The sequence below is a fragment of the Phyllopteryx taeniolatus genome, chromosome 6 (assembly GCF_024500385.1).
Source record: "Phyllopteryx taeniolatus isolate TA_2022b chromosome 6, UOR_Ptae_1.2, whole genome shotgun sequence".
NCBI classification, from domain to species: domain Eukaryota; kingdom Metazoa; phylum Chordata; class Actinopteri; order Syngnathiformes; family Syngnathidae; genus Phyllopteryx; species Phyllopteryx taeniolatus.
The window spans coordinates 22,843,612-22,862,944 of NC_084507.1; the positions used below are offsets into that span (position 1 = coordinate 22,843,612).

Below are 19,333 nucleotides of genomic sequence, written 5' to 3' on the forward strand. Positions count from 1 at the left end.
CTTCTCCAAGTTCTAGTCAGCACTCGAGTTGTTGTTAGATGGATGGATTTTGGATTGGAGTTCAGAAAGACCCTCCTAAATTATAAACCCTTATTTTAGCATTATAGGACTTTAAATATTGGAGGGAAATACACAAAGATAGACGATGATCTCTTCTCCCAGTTGTAGCAGCATTCTGGATGCTAGCTGGATGGCTTTCTTTTTGAAGCAAAGACAACATTCTCACACAATACAAAGTCGAGTTTGCTTCCAGCGCTCATCAAACACATTTCACCCCGTACAAATAAAGTTTGAAATTAAATATGATTCAACAGGACTAAATTGGAAATTCCCTTTTTCGGACTTTGAGTAAGAGCCTCCTTAGTTCATGTGTCCAAATGTATTATGTTAGGCTCATGCCATTCTAAATATGAGGGGAAAATCCACCAAGTCAAATCCAAATTTAAGGATTAAAGGCTTCTTTACAGATGCGCGTCACTGCGGCTATGCCGCGCGCAGTTTGCCTTTATACTCGAGCGCAATGAAAATGTGCTGCGGTTCTCCTCCAAGTCGGGGGTGTCGCTACGGCTGGTATTGGCTAGGACGCCACACGGTGGAGTTTCCTCTGCAATTTTTGGCCATTTCCGGGAGTCGTTTTTACTTTCCTTTCCGGTGCAAGGAACAAAGCGACAACAATGGCGACCGTGGAACAGTGTCTGCGAGAACAAATGGACCTCGATGACCAGATGATACGTTGAAGTATGCTGCGTAGGTGGTATGTGCAACCGAGAGGAACGCCGAGTATGTCACCACAGCATGTGACTAAAACGGACCAATCACGAGAGATGACCTCCGCGGCATTCTACGCGCAGCAACAATTTTTGCCGTGTGCGCGTCAAGTGACGCAGAGGGGCCGCCCGGACCAATGCATCGGTCACGTGATGCAATGCGGGCATTGCCGGCGCCCGTTCATCCGCGCGCGGGAGTATAACGAGGTCTACAAGTGTACCGGTGATGACAAAGAGCAACAATGTGGAAAACCATCAGGCCACAGCTTCCAGTTGCCACTCAAGTAGGAGCATTGTGTCTTGTGCGTAAGTTTTGGTGATGCCACCCCAGAAGGTTGGCATAGAGGGAAAATGTGATTGTATATCTTGGATTTTAAAGCAAACGTTTGAGTTTTTACAGTATACATGTAAGTTGGAATTGAAAGTGTTGTACCACATTGTGGCACAACATGCCAGGCAACACTCAGGGCTACTGGAGGAGGGAGATAAGGTTCCAACAAAACTCCAGTAATATTCGTTATTTCCACAGAGCAGAAAGAATTGATTGTGTTGATTATACTTACTCTAACATCTGTGCTAATTTCTGTTAGCCAGTCTATGGCGTCTGGCATTACATGTTAGCATTTAGCGAGCAGACTTTAGTTTGATGAAATTAAATGCTTTGTTTGAACATTTTGTTTTGTTAAATATACGTTTAATTCGCTTAATTGGTCAGTTTTACAGTAAAATTCAACTGGAAGAGAGTCTTCTTTTTGTTGCCTCAAAGTGATATTATATGATCGTCTCCCATTATTTGACAGTGAGAGAGTAAGAACAGGTGCATAAGAAATACTTTTAAAAAGTATGTTTTATTAAGTCCTAGTGTGTTTTACTTCGTTCAAAATGTATTTAAAGTGTTCGGGAGGGGTAGAGCAATAATTAAGATTTATTTTTATATGTATTTCTATATAAAAAAATATGAACTCTCTCTTTATCGCGGGTTGGGGTCTGGAACGTAACATGCGCGATAAACCGGGGTTTACTGTATTTCTATTTCCTATGGGAAAAATCTTGCTTGGAAATTTGATTCGGTGAGTTCTTTGTGGCATTTACCTCCCAAATATCACTGAGAAAGTCCAAAAATGGAGACCTTCCATAGTCGAATGTGTATACAGGGAACATTTTGTGGAATGATTTGAGACGAAAAAATGATGATGATGATGATGATGATGATGACGATGATGTGTTAAAAGGGGAAGGAGGAAGCGGCAGAGACCGAGACAGAGAGAGAGAGAGAGCGAGAGTGGACACAAGCACCAGCATGAGCACTTTTATCGGCCTTAATATCTCCCTAAGAGCGCACACACAAACACAGACACACACACACACACACCGTACACACACGCGGGCCGTAGTTAAATTGAAATATTTGCCGGCGTGTGTCACAAGCATGCAGCATGGTAATTATGACAGATCTGATTAGGCGGTTCCGAGTCGGGCGGCTCCGGGCTGCAGGTGCGACCTTGCGCATTCCTGCGTGTGTACATAAAATTAATTACAAGCATGGGGGGGAGGGGGTGTTGTAAGGGAGCGCGGGGTGAGGGAGCGCGGCCGGGCGGGGCGGGGGCGGCCACTCCCACGGGGAGCACCCTAATGGAATATTTTCCCCGAGTCTAATAATACAGTTGGTATTGACTTGAGGTAATTAGGGGGATCATTAAAGCGCTTTTCCCGGCGTATTTGCCTGCCTGATCAGATTAGCGGGAATGGGCTTCAGAACAAGCCCTGTGTGGTCTGTCAGGAGGACAGGCAAGGAGGAAGAGGCCTAGCTAGCGATGCTAAACCAGTGATGGGCCTCGCATTTGGTACCTGGGACTTCCGTAGGGACTTAATCAAGCTCCTAATACCAGCACTATCGCGTCACAATTACAAAGAAATCACCAATACTATACACAAATACAACAGAAAAGCACACAATCGTGCCACATGCATCACCTGGGGCAGTTTACAATCAATATTGATCTAATAGCATGGCAAAAACATAATTTAAATAAAACATTTTATTAATCAGAGATGCTGATTATTAAATGTACTGGATTCATGTGTGCAGATCGCTACAGATGTGTTTTGTTAGTCAGTTGTGCTCTGACCAAGCACTCAGAGGACGGAAAATGAGGGCCAGCGCTCTGGCCCTGTGAGGATGGATTTGAAATTTGATTGGCCGAAAATCACATGTACTGGAAGCAATACGGCCAAGAAAAATGCCACCAAATTAAAAGAATAGACTGCTCGGAATACATTAATTAAAGAAAAAATTCATTCACAAATATTGGAATTTGGATGGTAAATGTGTGTCGGCTTACACTAATTTAAAATGAAAATGTGAGAGATCATGAAAATTCTTCTCCTGGTTCTAGCCAGTACTCGGGTAGCAACATTCTGGACCAGCTGCTCATCATGGATCATTTTATGACATGCTCACCTTCACCTTCATTCAGGTACCAAATGTAAGAGATAACCGTCGATAACCAGATCACCATGAAAAGGCTTCTCCTGCTTCGAGCCAGCACTCGGGTAGCAGCATTTTGGACCAGCTGCTTATGTGATAGATGCATTTGTTTTCTTTTTTAGCGTCTATCAAATGCTCACGTTATTTCAGAGCTAACGATTTTTCAAAACACTCCGAGTCCTAATCCACAACTAAGGGAGCTTTTTAGTTCTTATCGACCTGTGCAAATGCTTCTCCATACAGAAATGTTAGTGTAACATAGCCTTGAAACTCAGAAGGTACTTCTTTTTCCTATGTTGTCCGGACTATTTTCCCTCCCCCCGAGTGCAATATCAGGCTGAGCAGGAAGTCCTTCCGGTCAGTGGCGTGCTCGGAGGACGTAGGTAGGCGAGGAGTGACGCGCCAAAGCCGACAGATGGGGTGAGAGGTGGCGTAAGCGAGATGACAGGGGAGTCGCAAAGTGCTCTGAGCATGCTCAGTCACGGCAGGAGGACGAAGAGGAGGAGGATGATGGGGGGGGGGGCGACAAGCTGGTGGGAATTCCACTGTCCATTAAACAATTTAAAGAGAGGCTCATTTTCAGAGGGAAGGGGAGGACGCCGCTGTTTGCCAGATAATTCATTCCCTAAATTAATTATTCAGACAGCTGCCTCTCTAGTTCCGCAATAAGAGACATTTGGTTCCCATGGCAACCTAATAAGCAAGTGCACGATAAATAAATACATGAATAAATTAATAAACAGACGTTGCCTCTTTTTGAACCCCTCGGGGCTGCCAGCTCTCATCTGCCTCATTTTTGTTGTTGTTGCAGGGGGTTGTGGGTAAGCAAACATTACAAACAAGAGAGAGTGACTCTCAACACAAAATAGCAACTATGGCTCTTATTTTGAAATAGAACATCAAATTATTTTCTAAACAATCCCGGCCAGTCCTACTCCACCACTAAGGCCACATAAGGTACTTGCAGATGACAAAAATAAGAGTTCAAGGACATAGCCCTTATCCCACCCACCTAGCTCTAAAGTCAGCACTCGAGCAGCAGCAGCAGCAAAAATGACACGCACACACTAATTTAGGTCACAGGACGAAGAAGAACCAGTGACTTTCAGCTTTTCTCTGAGAACATTTTATTTCCGTAAGGAATTCCTGGCTTGGTTTTAAAAACAAACCTGGATTTAGGGTCCGAGTTCATCACGAAGGTCTTTGCAATTGACAAAAACAGACGTTTATGTACATAACTCTGATCTAGTCCGCACTTTTGCAGCAGCAGTACCAAAGATGACATGCACACACTAATTTATGCACCATATTTATTTGCATAAGCAAGTCCTGTGTTGTTTTCAAAATAAACCCACATTTAGGGTCCTAGCTAGTTCACCACTAAGGCCATAAAAGGTCCTTGCAGATGAAATAAAGAGGAGTTAATCAGTCCTTTCAAGCACTGATGCCACATACACACACACACACACACACACACTGAAGCTACAACTCACGTTGGTCCACTAAAGTGATTCCAGCCAATTAGTCATTTTCAAAACAAGATGGCAGCAGTTGCAGCTATGTCGTCACCCTCCAACACTAAGCCCCCCCCCCCCCCCACCTCACCGCCCCACCTCCACAGACCAATGGCCCCCCCCCCCCCCCTGCGCCGCTCCCCCCGCACCCTTCCTTCTACTCCTGGGACTGCGGTGCCAGGCGAGTGCAGGGCGACAGATGGCATACCCCCACCCTCCCTGCCCCCCTCGTACTACTGCGCCACAATGAGGCCCCCCCCCCCCCCCGCAGCTATCACCTCCCTTGCCCACCCCCTCTGGTGGACCAGATCAGTGCCATTCTGTCTCATTAGAGCCTGGCTAATTAGCGTAGCCTCTTCCAGGGAGAATTAGCAAGGAAAGGAAGGCATGGGGGGGGGCCCTGGTGGGGTGGGACGGGGCGGGGCGGGGCGACGGTCTCCACTGGTCATTGACGAGTCGGAGGGCTTTGAGCCCGGGTTCCCAGGGTGCTTGTTTTATGACAGCAGGGACTCTGATTCCATCTGTTCTGAAATTCCTCTCAGGAAGTGTCAGGAATGTTGTGAGATAAAAGTTGTGTCAAAGGAATGAACCCCACTCGAACCCCCCATCCCCCCCACCCCCAGGCTCCCGATGACAACCTGTTTTGCCCCAGTCTAAGCCTGGCAAGAGAACAAGTCTCTCCTGTTTATATCAATGACAACAAAGAGCTAGATCATGAGTCAAATACTGCATTTACTCAACTGCTGGTGGGGGAGGACTCAATTTTGGCAAGTGAAAATGTCAATAAATCAAGGCTGACAAATCAATGGTCTAGCAATCTTTGCCTCAGTAGGTGCTGCTGTTTTGGTTGGCAAAAACATGAATCTTAGTATATTATATTGTAATTTATGTCTGCTAGCAGATGCTGAACTGAAGACGTGGAGGGGACACCTGATATATTGATTGACAGCATTCTGTAAAGTACATTTGAAAACCTACAGTTTATGTGCACACATTTACGAGATTTACGCTCAACCCTGATTGGTTAATTTTGCCTTCTAACCACGGCCGATGACGACCCACCCCCCAAGCCCCATTTTTAATTTACCTGAGGCTGTTCCTGGGTAGGTGAGGCTGTTTTGGTGAGCAACCGGTTGCCTTTGATGTCTGTACGAGAACGATAGCTTCTCTGAACTCAGACAAATAAATGTGCTACCGGATTTTTTCGGCAATAAAATATACAAATAAAATAAATACGTAATAAAAAGTATTAAAAGACCGTATTGAAAAAATTAATGACATAAAAATAATACAGTATCGGTTATTATTTATACTGTTTATTTATACTCTGTTTTTGTATTTCGTTTTCGGCGGAGTTTTAACAATTTTTTCCTTCTAAATTTGGTTAAGGTTTTCATACATCCGCTCGGTTTTCGTACAAAGAAATGCATGACTTGGCCACTCATTTCCCGGAATCAATGCACATTCATCCAAAATATTTTGGAGGTCGTGTACAAAAGGTTCAACAGATGGCAAGGGGAAATTCCACAATGCAAGTTTAACAACTCAAGGAAATAATCCTGCCGGTCTGATCTGCAACGCTCAGGCAACATCAACGTAACACATCTTGTCCAAAATGCAGGCCTTCAAAATAAAAGCACACCAATGTAATAACAGTTTCGCTACATTTTTTTGGGGCTACATAGTGCCTTATTTAACAGACACAATCGATAAACAAGAACAAAATAGTTTGAGTGAGATTGCTAAAAAAGCCACGATGGGGCCAAAGAAAGTGCGGTGAAACTGTTATCAATTTTATTTTGAAGGCCCGACTTTTAGAGAAGATAGTACACAATGTTCGAATGTTGCCCAAACTTGTCTAAGTGTTGCCGAGCAAGCTGGGAGGCTTGTTATTGGCTTGAGTTGCTAATAAAAGCTTGCATTGTGAAATATGCGTTGCCGTCTGCTGAATCCTTTTCACACAAGACAGAAAGATCGGAATGCCTGTCATTTAAATCAAGAAGGCAGGAGGGTGATCAAATTCAAATGAACAAAACTTCGGGCAAAATACGAAAATGGCTCCCCTCCTCACTGTTTCCACGAGTCTTAAAGTGATGTTAAATGTTCATTTATCCACTTCATTAGTCATTCATATTTATTTCACATTATGTATGTGAAGCTGTAGTTATTTTTGATAAATTGTGTTTTTTTGTTAATATTTTCTGGTGTGCACTTACAATATTTATTATGGGAACTCTTGCACTGGATTTCATCCAATTTGTTTTTTGTGAAACCTTCTGGAATGGATTAATCACGAAAATTGAGGTTCTACTGTATATACAGGGCATTATTTTTAAATAGGAACTATATTAATATTCTAACTAGTAACTAATATTACTAAATAAATATGAAATATGAGAATTATAAATTGAAAGTAAAAACTATTATGAAGACATTTTTAGAATACGATGTTTGAATACAAATCAAGGCTAAAATATGCCGTTTCCTCCAAACAGTACGCTTCAGTTCTGTATGGTACTTATTTTTGGCATGGTTGTTTCCATTGTCCAAAGTCATGAAGGTTACCAAAATGACCACTTGCCATTGTGTTACCAATTGCAATGAACCTAAAGGACAGACACAACATACATTACATACAGTATTTCCCTTTGAAGATGGAATTATGTTAAATCTATCAGTCAAATGTTAATGCCACTCTGCCTGCAGTGTCCTATTCAAAAACGTCGATCTTGGAGATGCACATTTCAGGGACGAGGATGAGGGTGGAGGATGGGCCCGGCTGGCAAGAAGCCCAGACAGAGGTCCTGGAAAATAATGGTCGAGGGGGCGGGGTGGATGGCGAAGGGGCCTCGCCATTGAGTCTGGGCACGGTTCTGTTACATCAATGTGTTCAGTTCTAGAGGATCCCTGGTGCATGTCGGTGGTTCTAGTGGGCTAGTAGTTTCATCCACTGAGAGAGAAACTGAGGCAGCATAGTGCTCCCTGGAGCAAAATCGCAGTAAACACTAGTTTACTGATGCATGCAACCGTGTGCGCGTGTGTGTCAAATATATGTCGATGTGCAGGCCTCTCTGATTGTATTCCGTGTGTGTTTCGGGAAAAGAGGGAGAGGGAGAGTCGTGGTGGGGGGTGGGGGGGGGGGGGGGGGGGGGGGGTTGGATTTCTGCCATCCTGTTCCCTCTGAGGGCTCATAACTATCGCAGGCCTCTGCCAGCCTTTAACTGCACCCCACACCCACACGCATTTGATGTGGCATTTCCACCGCGGTTTAAAGACCAGGGAGTTCTTCACGTCACCTTCCGAGTCCTCCCAGCAGTGATTCACAGTCATCGTAGGTATCATGAGTCAGGGGGAGCAACTTCTGAATCCGTTCGACACATACCAAATGGGACATTTGGTACCTTTTAGGTGTATAGGGCTTCCTCGTTCACAGGCCTGGTGCTGTATGCCGCTGATATTTTTATGGGGTTTTACAGTGTACAGGCAAGTTAGAGTTGTCGTACCACATTTGTGCTGCAACATGGCAGGCAGCGCTGAAGTCTACTGTCAGACATGCAGCATAATTACGAGCAAGAAGAAGAGGCAGTGATGCGACTCAAATAAACTACAATCAAAGCTGTTCCCACTGCATATTTAACGGCATCGCTTGATGTTGCATTTCGTAGCGCTGAAAACTCCTTCGCATTTTGACTGCAGATCGCATCATCGCCATTGAAGCCAATCACAAGCCAATACGCATCGCAAACTTGTCCCTCGTCACCTATGCCCTCGAGCATATCTTTGCCCGTTTCTGCGGTTCTTGTTAACTCGCTGGCTTTGATTGCACTTAAACGTGAGCGTAAAATCGAATTGCGTAAACGGCGCAAGAGAAATTGTGTCGTGAAACTCATCGGAGAGATTAGTGTGAGTGGTCAGGTCCGCAGATTCTACGAGGAAGCCTTCACCAATGTCGGTCGCAGTCGGGTCGACAGGATCTTGCGGGAAGCGGAAACAAAGGAGATGAACCGACTGTACTATCAACGTGATTTGTCTGAGACGTGCTGGGTCCCGACAGTGATCTCGTACAGTGTAGCTGCCATTACTAGATCCACACTGGAGAAACTGTGAGCGTGGGTAAATAAAAGATGCTAAATCGGGGGAGGGGACCTCACGTTTTTCACCCACGCCACAGGATTAGTTGGTGGTGAAAGTGAATACGAGTAAAATGTTCTGCTCACGGCGTGAAAGTCAAGCGGAACCTGCTTCCACCTTCAAAGAAGTGGGAATAGCCAAAGACGTGTTCGCTGAGTTCTCATCTGTTTACTACATGTAGTTACATCACCTTTATGAGGTTTGGGGTCACACCTGATTGGTTTATTCGCCAGTCGGTTCGGCTTGAGGTCGGACTGCATTCGATTAGAGGCTAAAGCCGAGATTTGTTCGCTAATTTCTCATCTGTTTACTACCTGTAGTTACATCACCTTTAAGAAGTTTGGGGTCACCCGACTGATTGATTTAATCCTGGTTGTATCGCTTTCTTACTGCAACTGAAGACGCGATTACCGATTTGTTTCACAATTTTTTGTTCCGTCCCTTACGAGATTCAGGGTCACTTCTCATGGGCTGAGATACAAGTATCATTTCTGCACTTGAAATCTGCTATGTTAGATGCTAAACCGCTACCATTTGAAACAATTTACTACCTGTTGCTACGTCACCCGTGACTGGTTCTTTTGCCAGTTGGAATCAGATTGCAGTCGGATCGCTTTCTTCCCACAACCGAGCGATGCCAGAATTCCACCAGATTACTGTGTTCAGACCTGACCAAACGAACCGCACCGATGGGTGTAAAAAAAAAAAAAAGAAACGGGGACTAAAGGGGTCCAAGCGTCAAGTTCAGAGGTGCTGACAGGAGGAAGTGCTGCGAGCCTGGCGCGGATGTGACAATGCCGGCTGGCTGGGTTGGTGGATGGGTGGGAGGGTTTGGAGGGTTGAGGGGGCGGAGGGGCGTACCAGCTGCCCGGGGAGCGCCCATTACGAGATGGAGGCAGCGATAAGTGCTCTCCCAGGCCCCCTTTCGCAGGCATAATTAGCGCACTTCTTATCTGCTCCTCAATTCACATTCACAGCCGCCCGCCATCAATGAAGCAGGCGGGAATCGGCGGCCAGACACAACTGCGTTCCCCCACAAAAATGTCTCGTACACCCCTTTCTCCCCCTCATTTTTTTCCACCCCCAACCTTCCGCGCAGTCTTTGAACCCTTTGACAAAAAAAACAGTGGTTTGTGCATCAAACTGCAATTTGGTCAAACAAAGCTATCTGCGTGTGTAATCATGCTAATCAGCAGGAAAAAAATAAAGTCTTTGCAGATATTTCGGGATGATTCCCCACCCCCGGTGATCTATTCCCCCCTCCTCCGCCTCCTCATTTTTTTCCCATCAAGTGCAATTGTGGAAATCTTCCCGACTCTGTGAAAACCTTTAATAATAACTCATTATTGCTGCACTTTCTTGTTTTTTGGGGGGCATAAACGGCTTTGTTAAACTGTGAGTGAGGGGGTAGTGGCCGCATGTCTTTGCAAGTTTTTAACAACTGCGTGAGGGCAATCATCTGTGTGGGGAGGTGATATCAACAATTTCAACTCCAAAGCCTTCAATTAGAGGCTCCCTGTGTGCATTTTGTGAGATGATACGTATGTGATGTGTGTACCTGGCTTTTGGAGGCTGCCACTTTGGCGAAGAGTGCCTGGGAGACTTTGGCCCTCTTCATCTCCTGCTGGATCTCGTCATAGATGTTGGAGTTGATGTTGAGGATGCAGCTCTCCGTTTTGCCGTTCCACTCACTAGGCAGAGGCGACGGCTTCACCTGCTCCCACAAAGAGAACATTTCAAAATGCGGAGTCTTTGATTCGATTCCGGGAGTGTTATGTTATTATTACAGTGGTGCCGTGACCGTGCGCATAACTCATAACCACTCGTATCTCAAATCTTCTTCTCCCATTGAAATGAATGGAAATACTGTTAATCTGTTCCAGCGTCCCCCAAAAAAAACTTTGTAACGTGTTTTTTAATAAGGAAAGTAGCACTCTATAATACTGTACTTTATAAAAACATTATTTAATTGTAAAATAATTAAATAATGTCAATAATTAAACAGCTTGTGCATTACGATTAATTCATTGCAGCTCCTTCTGGTGTGTGCAACTTGGCCACCGGGCGGCAATGTAAAAGTCATCCAGACACAAATGAAGACTAGTTTTACAACTACTGTAAATGACTCAGTAAGCTGTCATTTTAATCCTTTTTTCATTTAGGATGAAGGATATATATATATATGCCTGTGTTGTCTTTCTACGTGTGTTGATGAACCGTTTGTGTTCAAATATCCGTTGGTTAAAGGGCTACTATACCACGACTACCGATGCAATTTGTTAGCCCATCTATGGCATTTTGCATTGCTGTGTTACCATTAAGATAGTGGAAGGCAACGTTGTGTGGTAGCTTTAGATACACAAAGTGTAATTCTCTTTGATTTATGATTAGTTTGACAGTAAACCTCAACTGGGAGAGACATTGAAAAGCTCTGCCAAACTGCTGCTTGTTGCAAAGTGAGTTCAGTTCACTGCCACCATAATGTGCTCATATTTAAAATGTATGTTCTTCTAAGTCAAAGCAAAATAAATTGGCCAAACGACGGCTTGTATATCGCAAAACTCATAAGTCGGGTCACTCGTATCTCAAAGCACCACTGTATTATTATTTGTTTTTTATGTTTTGCTCACAGGAGAAAGGCCCACGGGAATGCGAGGGTTCCAGTCTTCGGGTCGCACGCTGTTACAGTCTTCTCTCCGCGGCTGCACAAAAGACAACAACACCACCATTTATTTAAAATACACCACCACGCACACGCGCACACACACATTCAAAAAACACTTTGATATGTTGTAGCCTACTCTTGTGATTCCGTTCTGGCATGGAGGCAGAAGGATTAAAAAACAAAATCAAATCATCTTCATTCGCAAGCATGTTGCTTCTTGACAAGATTCCTTTGACGAGGCAACAAGTAGCCTGATAAAAGCCGAGAAACTATTAGCAAATGAATCATCCTCTTGTACAAGTAAAAGGAACACAAAGTTGGTGTCGGATTTAACTTGTGAGTTTGCGTTTCTGTTAGGACAGTATAGGTTTTAGGGTAAGGTTTGTGTTGGGGTTTTGGTTAGAGGATAGGGGTTAGGGTAGTGCACCGTTGCGTTAAGGTTGGGTCTGAGATAGTTAGGCTATTGTCGCGTTAAGTGCACTGTTAGGCTGAGGTCCCGCCGCACACTGAGCGACACAGCCGAACACGACCGGACCAGGCAATTGCAAGCGAATTACAGTCGGAAACTCAAACACGCACACCGGGCGATAGACCATCGCATATATATGAACTCGCTGCCACGGAAAAATAGCAACCCCATTGTGTTCTTTTGGGAAAATTTGGAAACGCCATGAATACTATTGTATTTTTTTTTTTTTTTTTTTTTTGAAACACAAACAACATGGCGCGATATTCAAGGAATAGAGCAAAGAGTAAAGTTTGGGTAGTGTTGGGCTAGGATTTGGTTTATGTTAGAGTTAAGTATGGTAGGTTTAGTGTTAGAATTAGGCCTATGGTAGTGTAGTTTTAGGAGTTAGGGGTACAATTGGGGTTGGGATAGGGTTCTGTTCTTAACACGATGCGTTAAAAAAAACATTTCAGACAGTGCAGTAATTAGGATTAGGCTAGGTTAGGGTTATGATAAAAGTTACAGTGGTACAAGAACTCGTCATTCGGAGCTAATTGTTAAGGCGGCAGCGTGCTCAGGCCAGCCATCATACTGCATGAGTGCCGCCACATACCTCCGCACGTGTATTTTACAAGCCTATAAAAACCTTCCTCTGTCTCGGCCTCAATTGCCACCTTGCATGATTTATGTGCACATATTCACGCTGCATCGCATCATATATGAGAGGCTGGCAGATGGCCAGGGGTGTGTGTGTGTGTGTGTGTGTGTGTGTGTGTGCGCGCGCATGCAAGAGTATTCGCGTGTGTGTGTGTTTGTGTGTGAAAGTGTGTTTGTGGCCTGGCGAGAATTGCCTCATGTAGGTCTACATGAGAGATGTCAGCAGGCCTTAAATCAGACAGCTAAATGATATCAGCCTGCAGATATCCCACTGATGTTGGTAATTTTAGAAGAAGGCCACAAATTAAAAAAGGTGGATTACTTTTCATTTTGTCACGCTGCCTGTTTGACAGCCTGCTAAACTATTTTTCATAGTAAGAGTAATAAAAAAAGTGTCATAAAAAGATCTATTGAGTGAGTTGCGTTTGATTGCTAACCACGCTAACTAGCGTGTCAATATTTCCATTGCAGCTTCAGACTGGACTACACAAGAACCATAACATCTCCACCGAAGTAATGTTCCAGATTTCTTCAGATTATACCTCAACTGTCCAGAATGTTTATGTTTATCTAAAAATATTACCAAGGATTACACCGAGCAAAACAGTTGAGTAAGCATTTTCTCAGGAAATATCTGGCCCGTCTTTTAAACATTCCTTTGTGATGGTGTACTGGTGGCAATAGTAGGGTGGAGCAAAAAACGCTGCTGTCCACTGATTGGTTGACAGTGAGTTGATCGACTTAATAAATAGCCCATTTTTGGTGTCGCTCTGTTTTGGCATTTATGAATAAGTGGGCTTTTTTGTAACATGTTAGGGCAATGTTATAGCTCGGGTGGTGAAGGGGTTAAGTTAGGGTAAGGTTAGGGTTAGAGTAAGTGGGGGTTAGGTTTATGTTAAAGACGAAAAGTAGTTTTAGGGATAAGGTACTGTTGTGTTTTGGTAGTGTCGGTTAGTGTAGTGTCGGGTTAAAGTAGTGTAGGGTTAGGTTTAGTGTGCTGTATGTTTAGTGTAGAGTTAGAGTGGTAAAGGGGAGCGTGAGTGAAGCGGAGGGTTACAGTAGTGGAGGGTTTGGATAGTCTAATGGTTAGATTCAGGGTAGGTGTAGGATTTTGGGATGTGTTGTTTTAAATTTAAAAAAAAAAAAAAATGTTATGTTCAAGTAGTTCTGGAACATGAGGCCGTATTGAGCTAATTGTTACAGCTAACATTTTTGAGTGAAATTTGCAACGGTTAAGATAAGTACCTGCTTGCTTTTGGCTTTATCATCAAAAGTTACGTTTTGCATCTGTGCTTTTTCTCAAGGTTCCTAAATATCGTGACATTTGCACAATGGATTGCGAGTGTATAACAGGACGAAAACAAAAAGGATTCACAACAAACGGCCTTCTTCTTTGACTTGGGTGTTCTCTCTTGTTGACTGCACTTGACACTTAAACACACTCTGAATGTGAAGATGAGCTTTCAGCTGCAAAGTGGTCGGGTCCTGCTGAAGTGCAGCTCCACTGCTTCACAATCACACTTTTGACATTCTGTGACGGTGCGGAGCCATTAAAAAAGAGGGGCGGGCAGGGGTACCGTTTGTAGGCGGGTGGCTATGCGAAAACAAGACAGAGGAAGTCATTGTAGGCTGTTCTCAGCGGCAGGATGCTGCTGACAAATGCACTTCTCCTTGCACGTACTGTTCCTTTAAACACGGATCACTGACTTAAGTTGTGTAGTTGTACATTTGGGCTTAATTCCCTGAGTGAGACTCAGCAAACTGAAAATAATGCCAACATATAACCATTTTTTCTTTTGCAGGGGATGTACAAGTCACGGTATGCATTATGTCAAAATAATGTTGGGCAAAAGCTGGTCAAGTTCATATCTGATAAAAAAAAACTCAATAAATGTTCTATTTTGCCATTAACTGATCAATGTGAATACACGATTCCGTTTTTAGGGTCATTTTGGCCAATTTCAGAGGTGCTTTAAAGGCAAACTCATCTCAGAAATGCCATTTTCATTTGAAGCGGACATTTTAGGGTTTGATGACTCTTGGTAGCGCCTCAGCCCTGCAAGTCAGTTTGACTTAGCAACATGAAATTTGGTAGGCATGTCTATCATGAGTAGACCAACAAAAAAGTATCAAAAAGTCATGATGGCAAACACACAGGATGCCTGCCATTTTGGTTTGAAGCAGACACTTTAGGGTCATTTCTGGGGGTCCATCAAAGGTGAACTTGTCGTAGAGATTTTCTCTGATTGCTACCAAAGTTGAACCACGCGTGACAGACGGACGACACGAAATTGCGAAGGATTTTAGATTTTATAAAAATGTATATACTGTATATGTACTAAAAGAAAAACATACCCTGAAAGCCAGTTCCACTGAGTAGACAGAAATCTCAACAACCCGTGTTCGTGGTTTGAAGCTGATTTTCTAGGGTCATTCTGGTCATTTCCAGGGGTCCTTCACAGACCAATTCGTCCTCAAGATTTTGTCTCGGTGACTAAATTTGAAGCCTTTATACTAAACAGATCAGTAACGCAAACTTGCAAAAACAAACAAACAAACAAAAAAACGCTTAAATTTAGTTTGAAGCAGTTACTGTATTTCAGTGGCAATTCCAGGGCTCCTCAAAATATAAACTCATCCTAGACATTTTGTCCGATTTTACCAAATTTAAAACCATGTGTAACACAAAACGTTTTCTTAAAAATGTAGCCCCTGAGGACAGTTTCGCTCAGAAACATGAAATTTGGTAGGCATATGTATCATGAGTCGAACCATTAAAAAAAGGTCTCAAAAACCCTTGCCTAAAAAAAATAAATTAATTAATTTAAAAAAAAAAATTTTTTTAAACATAGGAAGTCAGCCATTTTGATTTGAAGTGGCAATTTTAGGGCCATGTTTACAAATTTGATGTATTGGAAACTCTAAAAAGTCAATCAACACATAGAGGAATCGAACGCGCGCACCTGAACAGGCCGGCTGGGCGGCGTGCTGATGAGCGGTGCGGCGCCCATAGCGGAGGCGACGGTAAGGCTGCGCTCCCTCTCCTCCTGGTAGATGCGGTCCCGCTCGGCCTCAGGCAGCTGCAGGAAGTTCTGCATGGCGCGCAGGTTGACCAGCAGTGACTGCGAGGCCGTCTTCGGGTCCTCTTCTTTCCGCAGGATTTCGGACAACAAGCCCTGTGGGACGCCCGCACAGGGAGATTTAAAGAAAAAGAAGAAAAAAAAGTGGTCAGGGAAGTAATTGTTAAGTTTTAACTACTGGCTGTGTCCTACATGTGAAAATAATCTACCATGGTCTTCAAAACTGAAAAGTCAGAATGGTAAGAAGGAAGGGGCCTCCAGTAAGATTAAAGAAGATGGGGAAATTGCTAGAAAGCACTGGCTGTGTTCTTCATGTAACAACAATCTACTGTACTCTTCATATAGCAGAGGCTGCAAAGACACAGCAACGTTTAAGGAGCTGCAGAAATTGCTGGTAAGTAGTTGCTGTGTGGTTCATGTGACAACAATCTACCGTCGTCTTCATATTGCAGGAAAGAGAACAATGTCAGGGTGGCAAGACGGAAGCAGCCTACAGTAAAATTTTCTGGCAAGTACTGGCTGTGTCCTACAAGTGACAACAATCTACCCGCAGTCTTCATATGCCAGGAAAGAATACTGGTTTGGGGGCTGCCATTTGCCCTACAGCAACATTTAAGGTGCTGTGGTCATTGCTTGCAAGTACTAGCTGTGTCGCTCATGTGACAACAATCTACCGTAGTCTTCACAAGACTAAATAAAACTGGACAAAGTGACAGGGACGTATGAGGCCTACAAAAACAAAGGGGCAGCGTGAATTGCAAGTGGCTGTGTCCTTCATGAGATAACAATCCACTGTGTTCTTCATATGCCATGAAAGAAAACTGGTTCACAATTACTGAACAGAAATCAGACTCAAAAATAACTAATATCGTGTTTTTGAGAGGCGGCACGGTGACCGACTGGTTAGAGCGTCTGCCTCTCAGTTCTGAGGACCGGGGTTCAATCCCCGGCTTCGCCTGTGTGGAGTTTGCATGTTCTCCCCGTGCCTGCGTGGGTTTTCTCCGGGCACTCCGGTTACCTCCCACATCCCCAAAACATGGTTGGTAGGTTAATTGACAACTCTAAATTGCCCGTAGGTGTGAATGTGAGTGCGAATGGTTGTTTGTTCCTATGTGCCCTGCGATTGGCCGGCAACCAGTTCAGGGCGTACCCCGCCTCCTGCCCGATGACAGCTGGGATAGGCTCCAGCACGCCCGCGACCCGCGTGAGGAGAAGCGGCTCAGAAAATGTAAGGATGGATGGATGTTTTGGAGAAAAATAGACGATTAATGATCATTCCTGGAAAACAAATCAATGTGAAACTGGTTTCAGAGTCTTGTGGGTAAACTTAGATGTATTCTTAGAAGTGCGACACAGCTGGCAATCAGCGTGTCATCTTGTTTATGCGTCAACGGCGTTCCGTGCAGTGTGATTGGGCCTTTTTAGTCGTCTCTCAGCCGCACGCTGCGCCGATTCTATCGCCGTCAATAGGTGTGATTTGCTATAAAAACTAGGTGACGGAGGAAATATGTGCTGAATTTTAGCACCTTTTGAGTGTATTGCTCAAACATTCAGTTGCGATAAAAGGAGACTGTTCTGTCATTATGTAATGTAGACTCACTGTAGAATTATACATTGGGGCCTTATCATTTTTAACTCAAATAAATGTTCAGTTTTGAGGGCTTTCCCATTCAAAAACACAACAAACCAACCCAACAAATAAATCAATCAGCCCCCATAGTTAGTTGTATTTGGCAACATGACATTTGATAGGCATGTTTGTCATGAGTCGACCCACAAAAACTCTCCAAAATCCATGCCTGAAAAGACACAGGAAGTCGGCCATTTTGGTTTGAAGTGGCCATTTTACGGTCAATTTGGTCATTTCCAGGGTTCCTCGACTAGGTAGCACCAGCTGGATTTTTATTTGTTTAATTCAATCTCCGAGGTCAGTTTCACTTAGCAACATGAAATTTGGTAGGCATGTCTATCATGACCAGACCCATAAAAAAAAGTCTCATGAAGCCATGGCTGAAAACACACAGGAAAGGGCCATTTTAGCAGTAATTTCCAGGGATTCGTTAAAGACGGACTTGTGGGCTCGGTAGGACGCTTTGGAAGCGAGTGAAGCGAGTGAAGCGAGTTTCACTTATGCTTGGTCCACACATAAATATCTTTCCACTTTTAAAAGATTTTTTTTTTATCTGCTACATACCCCACACATGAAGACAAAAAAAAAACCTTTTTGAAATCAGGCATTCAACAGGTTCGGTGGTCATGTGTGTGGTGTGCTCCAAGAATCTCAATACAACAGACAACAAACAAAGATTCTACTCCACCGCCAATGGCACAGTCTTGCGTGATCACATGTAATCTCACAAAACTGATGAAGAAGAAACACTTCCTGATATGCACCAATGTTTCCGGAGTGTTCCCGAAGGTTGCCGGAGCCGAGAGCCTCGATGTTCTCAAGAAACGACTTGCTTTTGGAAAATACTTGCTGTCTGAGGAACCCACTTTTATACATAAAGTAAGGTCAGACATTTTTGTTTTCATGAACAGTCGCTTCCGTGTTTGTCAGCCTTGGGTGGTTGTTTGATTGGCTACATTCTGTTCAAAGTCACCATTCTCTGCGTCACGACTCGGGAGAAGTCGGCGATCCCCAAACACATGAAGAGTTTTGGTCGTAAATACTGAAGACGTTCATTATTTAAGATTGTCGGTCCCCACCTGTTTCGGACCCTAAAATCATGACGAATCCATTCTTAACGCGCGTCAGACCTAAGGATAAATCTTAGAGGATAATCTTATTAGACATAAGATTGTCTGGCGTTTGGTTGGGAAGGGGCAAAATCAGCATGTCTTTATGTGTGCCTTAGAAACAGATATTTTGCAGGCATGTCTATCATGAGTAGACCCACAAAAAAAAGTCTCAAGAAGCACTGCCCGAAAACACAAAGCAAGTCAGCCATTTTGGTCCGAAGGTGCCATTTTAGGTTTATTTGGGCCATTTCCAGGGTGTTTTCCATAGGGGCACTTGGACTACAAATCTTGGCAAATTGCTAACCGAATAGAATCCTGTATACAACCCTAACCCTAAACACAAACATCTCCAGGATGAAAAATCTGCAACAATTTTTAAACAGAACAAAAATCAAAAGAGCTGATAAATAATCGCACTAAGGTGAACTCTCAGACAGCATACAAGGCCACATTCCTCTAGCAACACAGATAACAGATTGTTGTTTGTGTACTATAGCGTACTATGGGGTGAGGGGAAGTAGATAGCTAATAGATTCCCATAATTCTCTATTTTACTTTCATTTTTACACTTTGAGGCTGAGGGGAGTCGTAATGGAGTTGTACATCTAAACTAAACATGAACATTAGGCTACATATATGACATTCTGTATGAACCACCAATTAAGGTGCAAATATATAGAACGACCTGCAAAGGACGTCTGCATAAACTGTAATAGGTAATCCAGTCCAGTAGTCATAATCTTACAAGAAAGCATTTTTTTACAAACAAAAGTCCTGTTTTACGGAGGAAAAAAAATGGAGGAAAAAAATCTCAATGAAAAAGTATGACTTTTTAGCTGAA

At 43.6% G+C, this 19,333-nt stretch overlaps 1 protein-coding gene across 4 annotated transcripts in view; it reads right to left on the bottom strand.

Annotated features, from left to right (window-relative positions):
- The window catches only part of satb1b (SATB homeobox 1b), a 91,800-nt gene that overhangs the window by 17,740 nt on the left and 54,727 nt on the right, over positions 1–19,333 (bottom strand). For 3 of the 4 annotated variants that reach the window (XM_061776250.1, XM_061776248.1, XM_061776251.1), the window contains exons 9-11: positions 15,634–15,846; positions 11,531–11,602; positions 10,459–10,614 (exon numbers count right to left, since the gene is read on the bottom strand). In XM_061776250.1, the coding sequence (XP_061632234.1) occupies positions 10,459–10,614; positions 11,531–11,602; positions 15,634–15,846 (441 nt within the window). The remainder of the gene's footprint in view (positions 1–10,458; positions 10,615–11,530; positions 11,603–15,633; positions 15,847–19,333) is intronic. The other variant, XM_061776252.1, reaches the window with a different exon arrangement.